Source organism: Malus domestica, chromosome 14 (genome assembly GCF_042453785.1).
Source record: "Malus domestica chromosome 14, GDT2T_hap1".
In the NCBI taxonomy this organism is placed as follows: domain Eukaryota; kingdom Viridiplantae; phylum Streptophyta; class Magnoliopsida; order Rosales; family Rosaceae; genus Malus; species Malus domestica.
The window spans coordinates 15187196-15204621 of NC_091674.1; the positions used below are offsets into that span (position 1 = coordinate 15187196).

General features: G+C 39.2%; 1 protein-coding gene across 3 annotated transcripts; it reads right to left on the reverse strand.

Annotated features, from left to right (window-relative positions):
• Positions 1-470: 470 nt before the first annotated feature.
• LOC103454798 (methyl-CpG-binding domain-containing protein 13-like) lies at positions 471-8954 on the reverse strand. Of its 3 annotated transcripts, none has more exons than XM_008394394.4 (7): positions 8675-8954; positions 7460-7603; positions 7275-7376; positions 6100-6267; positions 4850-4945; positions 4490-4636; positions 471-3596 (listed from the first exon to the last, which is right to left on the reverse strand). In XM_008394394.4, the coding sequence occupies exons 1-7, from the start codon at positions 8756-8758 to the stop codon at positions 651-653; spliced, it is 3687 nt and encodes a 1228-aa protein (XP_008392616.3). In that variant the 5' UTR covers positions 8759-8954; the 3' UTR covers positions 471-650. The 3 variants fall into 3 exon arrangements, with proteins under 3 accessions (XP_008392616.3, XP_070668171.1, XP_070668170.1); XM_070812070.1 differs by having other exon boundaries at positions 7460-8172; positions 8675-8890; XM_070812069.1 differs by having other exon boundaries at positions 7460-7883; positions 8675-8838.
• Between the last annotated feature and the right edge of the window lie 8472 nt (positions 8955-17426).

Below are 17426 nucleotides of genomic sequence, written 5' to 3' on the forward strand. Positions count from 1 at the left end.
TTAGTTCACTAAGGACTCGACTACTTTCACAAGAACTTAATCGAATTAGTCATTTCTTGGGCTGAAAGCCCGCTAGACTAAAGGATAGTTACTTAACAGGGGATTATGGCTTTCAACTCAGATTAGCCCACGCTCGGCCCAAGCCATTTTTTAAAGACAAAACAACTGCGTACCACAAAATGTCTTACGAATAAGCTTGTCGATAGAGAAATTGATAAAGAACCAAAACTTACTCTAAACGTAATCTCGATTCAGAAATCGGCTAGATTCAATATTAACAGACACCGGATGCGAGGGAGAATGCCACCAACACCATACGAAAAGGAATGTCTAAGTCAGATGAGAGATTACCAGTGAAGACCGTGATGGTGATTGCTGTGATCACGAGGAAGAAGAGTGGCATGGTGGATGCCGGAAGGATGCAGTTTTGCTCGATGCCAGTATTTTATACGCTAAATAACAGTTATGACTTGCGTGACCCCTCGAGTTTAAATTTATGTTGGGCAGTCGATACACAGGAAGAAAGCACTTGCAGAATAAATGAAACATGCAAACAGATTACACTGCTACATCACAACATACAGTTACAGGGTTTCAAGATGTAGAACTTCTAGAAACCTGTCTATTTGCAGACAGGAACTACCTTTGTTCTAGGACTTTACCTTTCCATGATAATCATCTACGCAAGGCCACTGCGAACCAACCAAGCTTCCGGCAGGCAGTAATGAAGAATTTACAGATAACTCTTGGCCTGAACACACCCCGCTGAAATTTGATGTGCTCATGTTTCCAGCGGGCTGAAATGAAGAATTCATGGATAACTGGTGGCCTGAACAAACCCCACTGCAATTTGAAATGCTCAAGTTTCCTGTAGGGAGGGATGTAGGATTCCTAAATAACTGTTGGCCTGAACAAACCCCGCTGCAATTTGACATGCTCACGTTTCCTGGAGGGAGGGATGAAGGATTCCTAGATGACTGTTGGCCTGAACCAATTCCACCACAATTTGGCATGCTCACATTTCCTGAAGGCAGGAATTCAGAATTCATGGATAACTGTTGACCTGAACAAACCCTGCTGCAATTTGAAATGCTCACATTTCCTGCTGGGAGGGATGAAGCATTCCTAGATAACTGTTGGCATGAACCACTTCCACCGCAATTCGGAATGCTCACATTTCCTGAAGGCAGGAATGCAGAATTCATGGATAACTGTTGGCCAAAAGCAGATTGTTCTGGTGGATTGAACTGAGGTAAATTATCACTTCGAAACAAGCTAGGTGAGCCAAAATCTGATAGTGCCATATTGTGAGATGTGTCAAGTTTTTCTTGGAAGTAACCTTGATAATAATCATCCTCTAATGGAATTGCACCTGTAAGAGTCTTGAATGCAAAATCGAGGCATGGGTCAGACCATGAATCCGTGAAAGGAAAAGGGAACTGTGGCTCTGGATTCTCAACATATGCCTTCTCGGTTTCAAACTTCTGGGGTTTCTCCTGAGGAACAGCATGCTCTTCAAGAGCCTTCGCTCTCTTGTATGACGTCTCCTCTTGCATTGAATTGTATATAGCAGTACAAGCACGACTGGCAAGCTTCACCTCTGGTGTAATCTCAAGCGGTTGAGATGCTTCATCTGCCAAATCCACCGGGGGGATGGCTATACTTTGACATGAATTTTCAGTTGCATTTGGGATAGCTCGTTCCTTGGACGTAGTATTAGCCAGCAGCTCAGGTTGAACCCCAGCATACTGTTTTGAAGACCAACTGGACAACTTAAGATCTTTATTTTTCTTGGATTTGTTAGCCCTTGGTTTTCTACTGCAGTTCTTTTCCATCCCACTGTCAAGTAAATTTTTTTTATGCAGCATATCAGCTGCAGGTCTCAAAATGGATCTGTTATCCACAGTATCAGCTATTGGCAATTCCCCTGTAAGCGTTTTGAATGCGAATTCTAAGCATGGGTCTGAACCAAACAGAAAGCTGAGCTCTGGCTCTGGCTTCTCAGCATCCATTTTCTCAGTTTCCAGCTCTTGTTGCGCTCTGGGAACCACTGGGTCATCAATTGGCATCTTGTCCTCATGTGATATAGATTTTATGTCAGTTAAAGCATGATGTGAAACCTCTGCTTCTGATGCAGCCCCAAGCTGCTGAGATGCTCTGTTTACAAGATCTGAAGCCAAACCTACGTCTTGACTGGTATCACTTTTACTAGGCTTCCTAGTTGGAGCTTGAACAACTCGTTCACTGGAAGCCAAGTTAGCAACCTCCTCTGGTTCAAGCCCAGCAAGTCGTTTTGAGGACCGACGAGACAAAATAAGTTTTTCCTTGCTTTTTGATTTGCTCGAGCCTATTGGAGCTTTTCTGACGTTGCTTTTTTTCTCAACAGTCTTATGCGAATTATTCTCATTCAGGGTGTAAGAAGCAGGAGTCAAAACGGGCTCATTTCCAGCAAACATCATTTTTTCTGGGTCTATCACAGAACCTACAACTTCAAGCAATGACCTTTCTCCTTCCTGTCTCTCCGAGAGTTCAGCTTTTGGGTATGATGACCCGCTTGGAGAACCATCTTCCTTCGTTTTGGCACATTTTTCCGGCATGTTATCAGTTAAATGCTTCTCTTGAACAACATCAGCTGTCATAGTAAAGGCAACTCCACTTACTGAGGGTGCCATCTTGTCTGGCAACTCCGAAATTTCAGTTTCTGGTAGTTCCAACCTGCTCCCAGCAAGTCGTTTTGAAAACCGGCGAGACAAATTAAGCTTTTCCTTGTTTTTTGATTTGCCCGAGTCTACCAGGGTTCTTCTGACATTGCTTTTTTCCATCACAGTGTTTGGGGAACAATCTTCCTTAGTTTTGGCACACTTTTCAAGCAAGTTCCCAGTTAAATTTTTCTGTTGGACAACCCCAGCTGTCGAAGCAAAGGCCAGTCCATTTTCAGAGGGTACCCTATTGTCTAGCAACTTGGAGCTTTCAGTTTCTGGTAGTTCCAACCTGCTCCCAGCAAGTCGTTTTGAGAACCGACGGCAGAAATTAAGCATTTCCTTGTTTTTGGATTTGCTCGAGTCTATTGGGGTTCTTCTGACATAGCTTTTTTCCATCGAAGTGTCTGGAGAACAATCTTCCTTAGTTTTGGCACATTTTTCCAGTATGTTCCCAGTTAAATGCTTCTCTTGGATGACATCAATTGTTGAAGCAAAGGCCACTACACTTTCAGAGGATACTCCTTTGTCTAGTAACTTGGAGATTTCAGTTTCTGGTAGTTCTAACCTGCTCCTAGCAAGTCGTTTTGAGGACCGACGAGACAAATTAAGCGTTTCCTTGTTTTTCGATTTGCCCGAGTGTACTAGGGCTCTTCTCACATTGCATTTTTCCATCACAGGTTCAAGTGAATTGTTCTCATTCAGGGTATAAGCAGGAGGAGTCAAAACAGGCTCATCTCGAGTAGAACTCAATTTGCCTGGATCTCTCGCAGAACCTTCACCTTCAAGCAATGACCTTTTACCTTCATGTCTGTCAGAGAGCTCAACGTTTGGCTGTGATAGCTGTCTCCTCGTGACTGGGTGCTCAAGTTTTTGCATTTTGATTGTAGATGATGGCTACAGTAACAGAAAAACAAGGATAAGCATATTATTAGTAAAATCTCCCACATGCACAGAAATAACATATAACAGATAAAAGTGATAAAATTGTTGTTAACAAGCCTACCACAATCATCTGGTCATAGTTAGAGAGAAAGAGCAGTTTTAACTTGGAGTTCCTTGTTTCATACTTCTATAATTTTATTCATTAAAGAGAATTTACTAAATACCTGCTATTTCTTTAAGAGAGAGGTAATCAGAACAGTATATCAGATAAGTATGAAAACTCAACAGCTTTATTTATTAATTGGGAATTCTATCTTTGCTAAAATGGGTAAGTTAATACGCATGAAATTGACCTAGTACAACATCAAAGAATGTTAGCCAAAGCAGAAACAATGCTCCAAACCAATTATGAAAACAGATACTTTAAGCAGCATAAACCAAATAGAAAATCGAAATGCCACAGCACAAGAAAGCTTTCACTTACATAATTCCAAGAGTCATATTTCATTTGGGGCCTGTATATTTTTTTTTTTTAATTAAGCCTAATTATTTATGCAAAAAGCATTAGAGCAACACCTAGACCAACTATTTAACCAAAGTCGTATATATGAATCTCACTTAGAACTCTATTATGTTTTTGCACATGCTAGTCATACATCACACAGTATCCTGTGTGGTCAAATTATTTTCAAGTAACTATGGGTTATTATGTTTCTAGCACTGAAGTTTTTAAGGAAAACAACAATAAGTATTCTGATTTTTTACAAGTTGTAAATTCCAAACCGATACCATCAAACATAAAACTGTTTTACGTAAATAATGTAGGTGTTGCACTAGTGAACAATAATATTGCAGTAGTGAAGAACATCGGTGATGGAAACAAACAGCAGGAATAGAGCACTTACTGCAATTTCATCATTAACCAACTTCAGATCATTATTGCACATATTCTTGGGTTTAAATGCATATTTACTGATCTCTCCAGTTTCAAGATAGCGAAATACATCTTTTTTGGAGCGGAATACATATCCAGAGTCTGGATCTGTGTAATACTGTACAAGGGAATGGACCAATATAAATCAACATATAATACATAGTAAAGAACACAGAAAAAACTGCAGTTAGTTGGATTATTAATAAAGCAACACTAAGCATGGAAAGCACACAAGTGCATGTGTATGCATGGAGAGAGATAGAGAGGCACAGAGGTGATCAGCAGAATTAACACCAACCAGAATAAGTATCAGGGTAACTAAATTTTATACCGGGTCTCTTCTAAATCGATTTGCATACTTTGTAACTTTGATCTCCTTTATCCATCCTGGTGGTAAATCCTCCACATGATGTTTCTCAACATAAACCTAAATTATACATCAACAGGCATACTGGATTAAACAAATGTAATAACATGAAATTCCTAAACAGAAAGCAATCATGATGAATCTTCAGTATGTCATGCAATAGAAACCTTCGTACTTAAATATGGAAGTGAAGTATCCTCCATATCAGGACACCTCATGCTTAGAATGATTTTTGAAGAAACATTTTACAACTCTTATTTCTTTCTTTTATTTTTTTAGATGAAACATAATATACAGTTTACAACTTCTCTTTTTCACAATACAACTACAATGGAAATTTTAATCCATTCATAGTGTAAATACGCAACCTCTAAAATTTTCTTGTTTCCCTTAAAATAACTCAAAAGATGGCTGAAATTCTTCAGAAAAGCTGAATGGCTACAGGTTAAGTTATTTGCAGGAATACAGAGATGGATGAGGTTCAGCAATTGGATGTTTGGCAGGCTGGATTCACATTAACAATCTCACTCTTTGCTAGGCTCTAGTTGTAGAAAAGTTTAGTGAGGTAGCTGACTGGTCTGCCTTTCAGGTATCCCCATTACATCATCATTCAACAATAGTGGAAGAAATGATCCTAAAATACCACAACTTATACTTATCTCATAATCCCGTATACAAGTATTTCAGCTGAAACCTATTTCTCTAATCCGTTTTATTCCAATGATTAAATTGGTAAGCATACTTAGCCTAGAGAAATCTTATACCACTTTCCATGCTTTGATTTTTACATACTAGATGACCCACGTATAATGACCTAGGCAGGATACCTCACTCATATGAAAAAGTAAAAATATAGGACAATTCTAAAACTCGTCATCATGTTGAAGTTTTCAACCATTTAAGAGATGGAATGCGATTGTTGGAAAGAAAAGAAAGAATTACATTGGAGGCAGACGTTTCAGGACTCTCAAATGGCAAACTTCCATGATATATTACATCACATGAAATGCCAAGTGTTCTGAACTTTAGGCCTTTCTATAAACTTAAGCACACTTCTAAAGAAAATTAATTGTAGTTAGATTTTGATTTCTTTCTCGATTGAGGATTTCAATTTATAAACCATTTCTGGGTCTTTTTATTATAGAATTTTTTTCCCTATCCAACCAAATAAATAGGAAAAGAATTACAGCAAGAGAGTATGAAAGGGAACAAACATTTTTTGCCAACTGCACGGTAGTGACAGCCTTCTTTTCCGTTATGCATCTCTTGCTGCTTATAGTTAGAGTTCCAGACTTCGAACTCTTCCGTTTTACAGTTTTGAGATATCGAAATACCTCTGGCTTGGAATAAAATGTACATTCTCCGGAGGGATCAATGTAACACTGCAATAGAAAAAGTTAATCAGTCAATACAACAGTAAAGTTACAACACTATTTTTGTAAAACCACATAGACCCTCTCTTTAAGTTGTACAATAGACAGGTGCTTACACCGCATAATACAATAGCAAATATAATCACTTTATGAATGGATGAAAAAAACAACATGGTACAGCTTATGGTTGGCACAAGTATGCAAGACAAGGATTGGAGATAAAGAATTTCTAGAATTCTAGCAAAATTATTGCTAACGACTTAATGACATGTCACATGTTACCATTAAAGATAAGAGTCGAACCATAGAATTTCATGCCATATTTCCTTCATAGCATATAGTTTAACACCTAGCATTAAGATGAATAAGTGTAGCAATAAATTTCAGATGAAAACAATGTAGTTTAACAACTAGATTCCTTCAAACATGCCATAACCATTATCCTAATACTTATTTCCAACCTATATCATGGAAGGCATAAATTACTACTTGCTTCAACATATTCTTTTTGAAAGTTTAATATCTTATATCTAAGTAATGTTACTAATATAGTTGCTAAAATAACTATAGCACTAATATGTGCACAACTATTCTGACGTACCCTTAGACCAAATTTTGGATGGAAAATATCTGATAGACCTAAATATGTATTCAATCTAAATTGCCATCAAATCATCAATACAACAGTAAATATTGAGCCTCGACATATCTCACACACATGTCAAATATGCATGTGCCGTGCCAACCTTGCATTTTGGAACACTAGCTACACGTCAAATATGTACGTGCCACACCAACATGGAATATTAGCTAAATCATTATCTTTTTTTTTTTTTTTTTTTTTTTTTTTTTGCAAATACTACTAACAATATCATCATTAATAACAACCTAGGAGTTCCTAAGTAAAACTAATAAGCAGCCACTTGTAATGGCCTTACAATAAAAAAGGTATTAAGTATAAATTCACCGGACAATAACGGCAATAGACACATAACATAAATTCACATAAATGTTACCTTGTATTCTTTTCCAACTTGCACACCACTCTGTCGTGTCCTCAGCTCCACTTTCCAACCGTTAGGCAACCATTCAGGACATTCCGTTGGATCCACTTCAAGCTTTTGATAACAAACAAGATCAATCAAATAAATTAATTTATTAAATGGATTAGATAAAAGCCCAAAAAAGGAAAAAGACTCACTTGAGAAGGGACTTCTTCTGAGTGATCTGGGATGTTCACCAAAGTTGGCTGAGGCTTTTCACCACGAGTGTTTTGCATTTTGATATAGCGCATAGCATCATCTTTAGAAAAGAACTTTTTCCCAGTTTCCAAATGGGTATAAAACTGCAAAGCCAACGTGATTATGCGCTTAGTGATAACACAGTGACATAATAGTTTGATTCCAAACTTCCCATATGAGTTCAGTAATATCTTTCCTGCTTTAATTTTCGTACACAGTAATATTCTCTTCTGTTCCAAGTTCGCATATTTTCTAACTACATTGCTCAATTAGGTCACCAAAATCAGAACAGAAGAGGAAGAAGTTAAACATTATTCCTCCAATATAAAGAAATCCATTTTTGTTTCAGACTCCAATCCTTCACTCACAACGGTCGTGCTGCAGCTACTTCCAGTTCAAGCATTATGTCCATCATCAACACCAGAATCACACAGAAAACCACAAAAGAGAGCTTAGTGAGCCAGGTCACGTTTGCATCTAAACCTACTATACAGACATTTATGTGCAACAAGATCCCTTAGTAATGCCTCATACACTCTAGCATTGAGCTCAGCTCAACAAAACACTCTCAAATTGTTTTAGGTCACCACCACTGTTTCTAGATATTATTCTGGAAGCTGCACGGAGAGAGCGACAACCCACACTGCCAAACCCCGAACACGACAAACCCTTCCTATACAAACTAGATTGTTGTCAAGCAGCGAACAAACCAATTGTTGTCAAGCAGCGAACAAACCAATCACATTGAGACCGTTGCAGCATGTAATTTAAGTCAATCTACTAATCCCAGTACAGAAACCTTCAGAATTTTCCTAAAAATGCAACACCTATTAACTAAAAACCAACTGAATCACTCAACATCAACATCCAACTCCTTTTCATCAAGCAAACACACATTTTTCGCACACAAATGCACTCGCATATCATTGAAAATCATCAATGGCATGCGAATGTAACATGCAAATATCATATAAGACTTGTATTATGCTAAAGAGAGAAACATGGGCCAAATAACACAATCAAATCGATAAAGGCACAAGCCTTCTGCCATGGCAGCTCAGCCACAAGCTAACCGGAATCAACCAATTGAAAACTAAACAACCCAGAAACCAAAATAGTGTGTTAGCAAAGTCAAAACCTAGAAGGCAGAAGAACGAAATTAGCCAAAGTATTACCTCAATTTTGCGACCTCTCTTTTGGGATCTGGATTGGACAGACCATCCGGGCGGGAGCCAGTCCGGCGAACTCCTGGCTACCATTTGGCGGGAATATAGAGTTTCCGGTGAGAAGACGCCGGAATCTCAGGGTTGTTGGGGCAATCAAAGTTTGGGTTTTACTTGAGGGTATTTGGTGTCTCCAGGCCTTAGAAAGTACAACGGAAGTGAATAAGAATTTTTTTTTTTTTTTCTGTAGAAAGAAGTTATTTATACCAAATCACAGTTACCTACTGTTTTCGGCCCAAAGAGCCATGAAGAATATTAAATCCGAACCTGCTATATTTTTTGAGAAAAACTAATAAAAATAATTTAAAATTTTTGAGTTTTAACGATAAAGACAAAATAAAAGATAAAGTAAATAGTACTACTGCAAGTTTTTAATTAAAACTTCCTATTTTTTGTTTATCGAAAGCCGTAGTTTGCACTCTTATACTGTGTCATTTGTTAAATGAGAACCAGTAAACTGCTAAACGTATGTTAATATCAGTGCACGTTGTGGAGTGGATAGGACCGACCCGAGTCAAATGTTGCGGCACACTCTCTCTCTATCTACACTTTATCAGTTCATCCGTTTGCATTTTTGCCTTTTTTGTATGCTTTGGTACTTCTCCTAGACTCCATGGTTATAAAGATTATAGTAATTTACTGTTCGATATTAATTTAATTAAGTGATTATTTTATTTATTTTTTAATAGATTCTCTCCTCCATTATTATATTAGAATTAGACGGTAATAATGTAGAAACATGTCTCTCACTAAGTAGGTAAGTTAGCATTTTTAGGATTAAAAATGGTTTTGGACAAGAGTGTTAGATGCTTGAATATGGAATCATATTCGAATGTTCTGGTTTGTATTTTGAAAGATACCCTCAAAGAAATGTGAACCTTTTTCTTTTTTGTAAAAAGTTTAGAAGTATTTTATAGAGAGTAAAATAAGAGTTGATAGCTTGGCTAAATTGAGTCTATTTTGTCTTCTCTGCAATAATGTCTTATGGTGGGGACAACTCCAAATCCTTTCTATATGACTTCCCTCCACCCTCTGGAAGGTGAAGCTACAATGGATTTAAAGTCCTCTAGTCGGAATTTCAAAAGCATTATCCATGTGCAAATTGAGGGATCTTGCAAGGATAAGATATTGGGTATTGTGAAGCCAGTGAAGAGTTATCCCTAGTGGGCTATGGAGGATGACATTTCAATATTGGGTATGGAGAATTTGAAGTCACTAGTACGTTGATATTCATTTTGCTGCTAAGGTGAAGGAACAAATGTACATGTACTGCCATAATTCAATCATTACTAAATTCGTGGGGAAATGTTATACCTATAATTTTGTGCTTGCTCGTTTAAAACAAGGGTGGAATTTGAAAGGATCGAAATGCAATTGGTTGAAATGGAAAATGATTTCTTTATTGTCCATTTCTCATTAAAAAGTATCAAGTATATTCATCATAGTTAGTTTCTATTTGTATAAGTTGTTGTAATTGTAAATGTTTTTTTTTTATTTTAGTACAATGATATATTTTACACTAAGGGAGAGGGAGTTCGGCTAAGCCACATAATGGACAACCTAATTTGGTATCGAATTTGTCATCTAGGAGATTTGAATCTAAGACCTCTCACTTACAAGTGAAAAGGAATACCACCAGACTGTAGTACTGAATGGCAACTATAAATGTTATTAGTTAGAATAGTTAAGAGTAAAATTGTCAATTGCTATCACAACTCAATGCTATAAATACCAAATGTATCTTATAATTATTGTTAATGAAAGTATGAGGTATATTCAGTAAAGTTGCTTCCTATCTAAGCTTCCTTCTTGGTATCTCTTGCCTTTTGCCTATCAGCATCTTAAATCTTTCTAACTTTCACTTGTTTTCTCTAATCATTCACTCAAGCCAGCTTTTGAGCTATGGTATGAAAAAGGTCAGAATCTCCTCATTTGGTTAAACTCTACCTTATCTGAAGAAGTCATTCCATTCACTATTGGTGTTTCATCCTCTCAAGATCTATGGATCAAATTGGAACAACTATTTGTTGTGTATTTGATGTACATATTCATCATTTGTGATATCATCTTCAATCTTTTCAGAAAGGCTCTCTGTCAATCTCTAGGCACCTCTAGCAAATTAAGGAGATCTATGATTCTTTAACTTCTACTGAAGCACCTATTACTGATCATGATTTGATCGCTGCCACTCTTGATGCCCTACCAAATGAGTTTGAATTGTTTATTGATTCAATCATGCTTCACCTCTCCTTTACTTCAATTGATGAGCTACATGGTTTACTTCTCATAAAGGAATTGTCCATGTCTTGAAGGAAGAAAGTTGTTTCATCAAGTGTCACAAAAACTTTTTAGGTACCTTAAGAACCACTTCTTCTCACACCACAAGCATTTGTTGCTCTATCCACAATCACAAAACTCCGTGAAATAAACTCTAATCATGGAAGGAAGAATTGTGTACATCGTGGCTCAAATTATAACTCCAGAGGTAACAGTTTCAATCATCGAGGAAGCTATCATGGCTCTCGCACCTTTAACTCATCTGATTGTCACATTCCTATCAAATGACTTTGGTGTTACATCGCACATCACAAATGATATTTCAAACATTCAATCTCCCAGTCCTTATCATGGAGAAGACAAAATGTGCATTAATGATGGTAAAGGTTTGTCTATTGACCATGTTGGCTTTTCTACATTACATACTCCTTCTTTATTTAAGTTGCACAATGTTCTTCATGTGCCTAAAATGCAGCATAATCTTCCTTTTGCGTATTGGTTTATCAATGATAATAGTTGTTTACTAACTCTTGATATTAATGGCTCATATGTCAAGGATTGTACTATGAGAAAGATAATTTTACGGAGACTAGTTAAAGATGGTTTCTACCCACTTCAAAGCTCCATTATCTCTAGTCACTCTACTGTCTCCTCCAACTCCTCTAATAAGTAATAAAGCTTCTTTCAAAGTGTGACACAATAGGCTTGGCCACCCCTCATCATCTATCTTTCGAATAGTACTTTCAAATCATAAAATTAGGTAAAAGTTCAGTGGACTTTTTTTTTTGTCCAGATCGTGCTTTGGCAATGGATCATAAGCTTCCATTTAGTATTACTAGTTTTGTTTCATCTAAATGTTTGGATTTGCTACATTATGTTCTATGGAGATCTTCTTATGTGACCTCTGTGAATAGTTATAAGTATTATCTGCTTATTGTTGATGATTTCAATAGATATAGTTGGGTTTTTCCCTTTAAAATTCAAGGTAGATTTTTATTCAACCTTTGTTGATTTTCAATGCTATGTAGCAAAATATTATTGGTAATAATATCAAAATTGTGAGATTTGCTTCAGAGGATGAATTCATTGGTTCTAAGTTTCAATCTTATCTCAAATCACATAGTATTCTTCAACAATTTAGTTCTTCACATACTCCTAAAAGTGGTTGTGTTAAAAGGACACACAAACATTTGGTTGAGACTGCTAGAACCTTTTTAGTTCAATCTCAGGTGCCTCACTTATATTACGTTGAAGCTTTTTCTACTATTGTTTATCTAATTAATAGACTTCCCATCTTTGGTATTACAACATCTTTATGGGAACTTCTATTTTATATCCACCCACATTACTCAAGATCGAAAGTTTTTTGATGTAGTTGTTTTCCATGGCTCAAACCTTACACATCCTCCAAATTAGACAGTAAAAGCAAACACTGTGTTATCTTGGGGTACAATCTTCAACATAAAGGGTACAAATGTTTGGATCCAATCACTGAGAAAGTACATATTTCAAGACATGTTTTTAATGAATCTGAGTTTCTTTTTCACAAATTCCAATCCTTTCAACCCTCTACATCATCAATACCCTATGTACATTCATTTATTAACCTTGAATTTACCATTCAACATCATAACTCTTGTCTGCCATCAGTTCCTGTTGTTTCATCACCTACTATATCCTCTACTGATGTATCTTCTTCAACTGATGGTCTTGTTGTTCTCAATACATCTACATCACATCTACTATCTCCTAATACTATTGTTACCAATGTTCATCATATGGTCACCTGATCAAAGGTAGGAATCCACAAACCTAAAGTTACTTAGCCACTAAACATTTATTGCCCTCCTTAATTGATTTTGTCCCTGTTTGTACCATACTTGACCAATCCCGAAACTACCGAGCACCGGCCAACGCTATACTGTCAAGGACCCAGAAGAGTTCCCCTCCGACCAGGAGGCCAATCACTACTCGACACGTGTCAAGATTAGAAGCCAATCAGAGCGCAGCACGTGTCGACATCAAGAACCAATCATAACATGACACATGTCAATGTGACAAAGCTACAAGTTTTTCTATAAATAGGGGTCATTCCCCCACAATATTGCCTAATGCCATTTGTGTTAAATCATTCACAAGAACTCACTAAATTGAGAGCTTGATCCTTTGTACTTATGTAAGCCCTTCACTACTAATAAGAATTCCTCTACTCCGTGGACGTAGCCAATCTGGGTGAACCACGTACATCCTGTGTTTGCTTCTCTGTCTCTATTTATTTACGTACTTATCCTCACTAGTGACCGAAGCAACCAAGCGAAGGTCACAAAACCTGACACTTTCTGTTGTACCAAAGTCTTCGCTGATTTTGTGCATCAACATTTGGCGCCATCTGTGGGAAACGACACTTATTCCTACTCTCTTCAGCTGTGTCAAGCTGGTTTCTATCATTCGTACACTTTCTTTTGATCAGGCATCCCTCTCCAGCATGGGAAGCGAAGGAAGCCACAGCACACAGAATGACACCCCCCTTGCACATAGTGCGAAACAACGAAAGAAGGAAGGAAAACGAGTTCTTCTTCAAGCTAAAGTCGATGAGTTGGAAGCTCAGAACAACAAGATAGCAATGAGGAATGAGGTCCTCCAGGAGCAATATGAGAAGCTCTTCGAGACACTCCACGAAGCTAGGCAAGCTCAGACACGCGAGCTTGTTGCCCCCGTGGAAGTCAACCATCAACTGGGTGCCCTCCAACATGGAGGGTCACATGCATTCGACATAGATATCCCTGATAGGGAACAGATTACCCCTCGACTTGATAATCAACATGAGGCTTCTCTTAACCTAGTTGCTTCGACCCGAACCATGAGAAGTGGAGGGAGACACCTCTTTGCTGAAGGGGCAGAAGGATCGAAAGCCGTCTTTCGCGATTGTCGGGATTTCCTGAAGCAACGTCGAGAGAATTCCATCCATATAAGCTCAAAGATTAATGACCCAAGGATTTCTGAGAGACTCGGTCCCCTGCCACGGCCCAAGCCGGCCACCAATTTGGGGAAGGGGCAACAAGTCCCAGAGAGACATGAGGGTACAGGGGACTCAGAGGTGTTCCGACAGACATACCCTGGAAGCCAGTACAGCGAGTCCAGGGAAAAATCACATGCCCTTGATCAAACCTTCCTAATTCCAAGAGGAGATGGAGATTTACGAAAGAAAGCTCCAGTGACACATAACTCCGCTCAGGACCCCCTTGTCCTACAACTTCTTGAGGAAGTAAACAAGTTGAAGGCTGAACGTCAGGCTGAAATACCTGACTGGAACCAACCCAGGCCTGGCCCTCTTACAAGGAGGATCCTCAACACCCCCCTTCAAGCAAAGACAAAGCAAAAGCTTGGCTTGCAACTTTATACTGGAAAAGAGGACCTGATTGAGCACCTTAACCTCTTTGAATCCACCATGGCATACCGGATGCACACCGACGAAGAGCGATGTCTTCTCTTCCCCTCCACCCTCTCTAGTGGAGCTCTAAATTGGTATTGTCGTCTTACACCTGAGACGGTAGACTCATTTGAGGAATTGAGGAAACTATTTGTTTCCCAACACATTTTCCAAACCGATCGCTTGTACTCTGCAGATGACTTGTACACTATCCGCCAGAAGCCAGACGAGTCATTACGTATGTATGTTGGCCGCTTCAGCCATGAATACTCCCGGTGTGCCGAGGCAGATGACAAGACTGCCCTCAAAGCCTTCACGGCAGGCCTACGTGATTGTTTCTTTAAATACATGATCAATGCCAATACTTGGAAGACTTACTCTGAGGTGATGGCGCAGGCTTATAACCATGCCTCCGCCGAGGCAAAGACATATCAGGAGAAACCCCCTACAACCATCCTTTATCAACAAGTGGGAGGTGGAAGCCAGACTCACCTAAATGAGAAGACCTCGACTTTCCAAACAGCAGTGGCACCTTCCCATGCCTTGCATAATGCTTCACCGAATCAACAGACATATCAATTTCAAGGCAAGAGGAAGGATTTCCATCCTCACCACTCTCCTTTCAGTAAAAAGAGTAAGGGACACTATCCCGATAACCAAGGGTATCGCCACAATAGCGCTCGCCCCCAGGCAGTCAATGCAGTGGGTCAAACCCGCGTCAAGGGTATCGCCACAATAGCGAGGTTTTGGCCTGCCATACTTAAGGTGTCTTACGCCTGCCGAGGCGGAAATCGTCCTTCGGGAAATACATGAGGGAGTCTGTGGAGATCATGCTGGATCTCGGTCCCTAGCACACAAGACTTTTCGCCAAGGATATTACTGGCCAACACTCCACCAGGATGCCATCAAAGTATCCCGCTCATGTGACAAATGTCAACGATATGCAACTATTCCTCATTCCCCTCTAGAGCCTCTTACTCCTATGATCAGCCCTTGGCCCTTCGCCCAGTGGGGACTTGATTTGATCGGCCCAATGCCGGCAGGGAAGGGCAAAGTCTGTTACGCAGTCGTTGCAGTGGACTACTTCACAAAGTGGGCCGAAGTAGAACCCTTGGCAACCATTACTGAGGCAAAGATAGAAGACTTCGTGTGGAAGAACATCCTTTGTAGATTCGGCATTCCCAATGCGATAGTCACTGACAATGGGCGACAGTTTGACAACAAGAAGTTCAGGTTGTTCTGCTCTAAGTTCAACATCAACTTATGCTTTGCCTCTCCAGCTCATCCCCAGTCTAATGGACAAGTTGAGGCCATCAACAAAATAATCAAGCGCACTTTGAAAACCAGCTTGGACAAAGCTAAAGGCTGTTGGCCAGAATTTGTACCCCAAGTTCTTTGGTCATATCGCACTTCATATCGGACTTCAACAGGAGAAACTCCATTCTCACTTGCCTTTGGCACAGAGGCGGTTGTCCCTGTTGAGCTCGAGCAAGCAACATTCCGAGTCCAGAACTACATTCAAAGTGAAAATGACAAACAACTCACCCTCAACTTGGATTTAGTCGAGGAACACAGAAACCAAGCTCACTTGAGGAATGTCGCCTACAAGCAGCGCATCTCCAACTATTATGACTCTAGGGTCAAGCCTCGTTCTTTCAAAATAGGAGACTGGGTCTTAAAGAAAAGATTACTCTGCGACAGAGTCCCGAGTGAAGGCACACTTAGTCCAAACTGGGATGGACCGTATGAAGTCATTGGCATCAGTCGCCCTGGCTTTTACACACTTAGAAGCTCTGATGGCAAGACCCTTGGCCATCCATGGAACGCTGATCACTTGAAGTACTACTACAAATAGACTCACGATGTACAAGTGTTGAGCTATAGCCGTTCGGCATCCTATGTAATGAAGGCCATTTGGCAATGAATTCAATAAAGAGGTAATTTAGCCAACTCAGCCCTCACTCTTTTACATTCATAGCAAGCGATGCCAGAACCCTTCTCAATCAGAAAGCAATCCGTCTTCCACAGTCACTACAAAACAAGCAAATGAAGACCGTGTCAAGCGCCAAAAAAAAAAAAAAAAAAAAAAAACAGCTTCATCCAAAAAGCTTCACCCGAAAAGCTTCACCTCCAAAGCTTCACCCACAAAGCTTCACCTAAAAAACTTCACCCAAAAAGCTTCACCCGAAAAGCTTCACCTCCAAAGCTTCACCCACAAAGCTTCACCTAAAAAGCTTCACCCACAAAGCTTCACCTAAAAAGCTTCACCCAACAAGCTTCACCCGAAAAGCTTCACCTCCAAAGCTTCACCCACAAAGCTTCACCTAAAAAGCTTCACCCACAAAGCTTCACCCAAAAAAAAAAAACTTCACCCGAAAAGCTTCACTTAAAAAAGCTTCACCTATAAAGCTTCACCTAAAAAATCTTCACCTAGAAAGCTCCCTCTACATACTTTCATCTACAAAGCTTCACCATCAAAGCTTCACCTAGAAAGCTTCATCTACAAAGCTTCATCTACAAAGCTTCATCTACAAAGCTTCACCATCAAAGCTTCACCCAGAAAGCTTCATCTACAAAGCTTCAACACCAAAGCTTCACCTACAAAGCTTCAACACAAAACCTTGCTCCAAATCAACAAATTTTGTTCACAAAACCCAAGATGCCCTTGAACTTGTACAAAAACACTTGGGTAAACATAAACATTTTTTGTTTTACACCCACAAGGGCCCAAAATTTTCCTTCTTATTTATTCACTTATATATGTTCCCAAACATATTATAATAGATCCAACAACAAGCCAAAGTCCCAAGTTTCATAATGGACAAAAGTACAAGCAATTCATCAATAATGAAGGTGCTACAAAAATTGGAATCTGCCCCAAAATAGAAATCCAACCCAAGAGACTTTTTCTCTCTCTCCCTCTTCCGCCTCCTTTCATCTATCAAATTTCTGCAACCTCTGCTCTTCTCCAATAGAGCTGAATTTTGGACACCCTAT

What these genes read in the sequence shown, in the direction of transcription:
- LOC103454798 (XM_008394394.4), bottom strand. Translation starts at nt 8,758, where the DNA reads ATGGTAGCCAGGAGTTCGCCGGACTGGCTCCCGCCCGGATGGTCTGTC. An exon ending in AAGTTGGAAAAGAATACAAG is followed by an intron (nt 6,268 to 7,274) that starts GTAACATTTATG and finishes TTTCTATTGCAG; the next exon opens with TGTTACATTGATCCCTCCGG. An exon ending in CCGTGCAGTTGGCAAAAAAT is followed by an intron (nt 4,946 to 6,099) that starts GTTTGTTCCCTT and finishes TGTATAATTTAG; the next exon opens with GTTTATGTTGAGAAACATCA.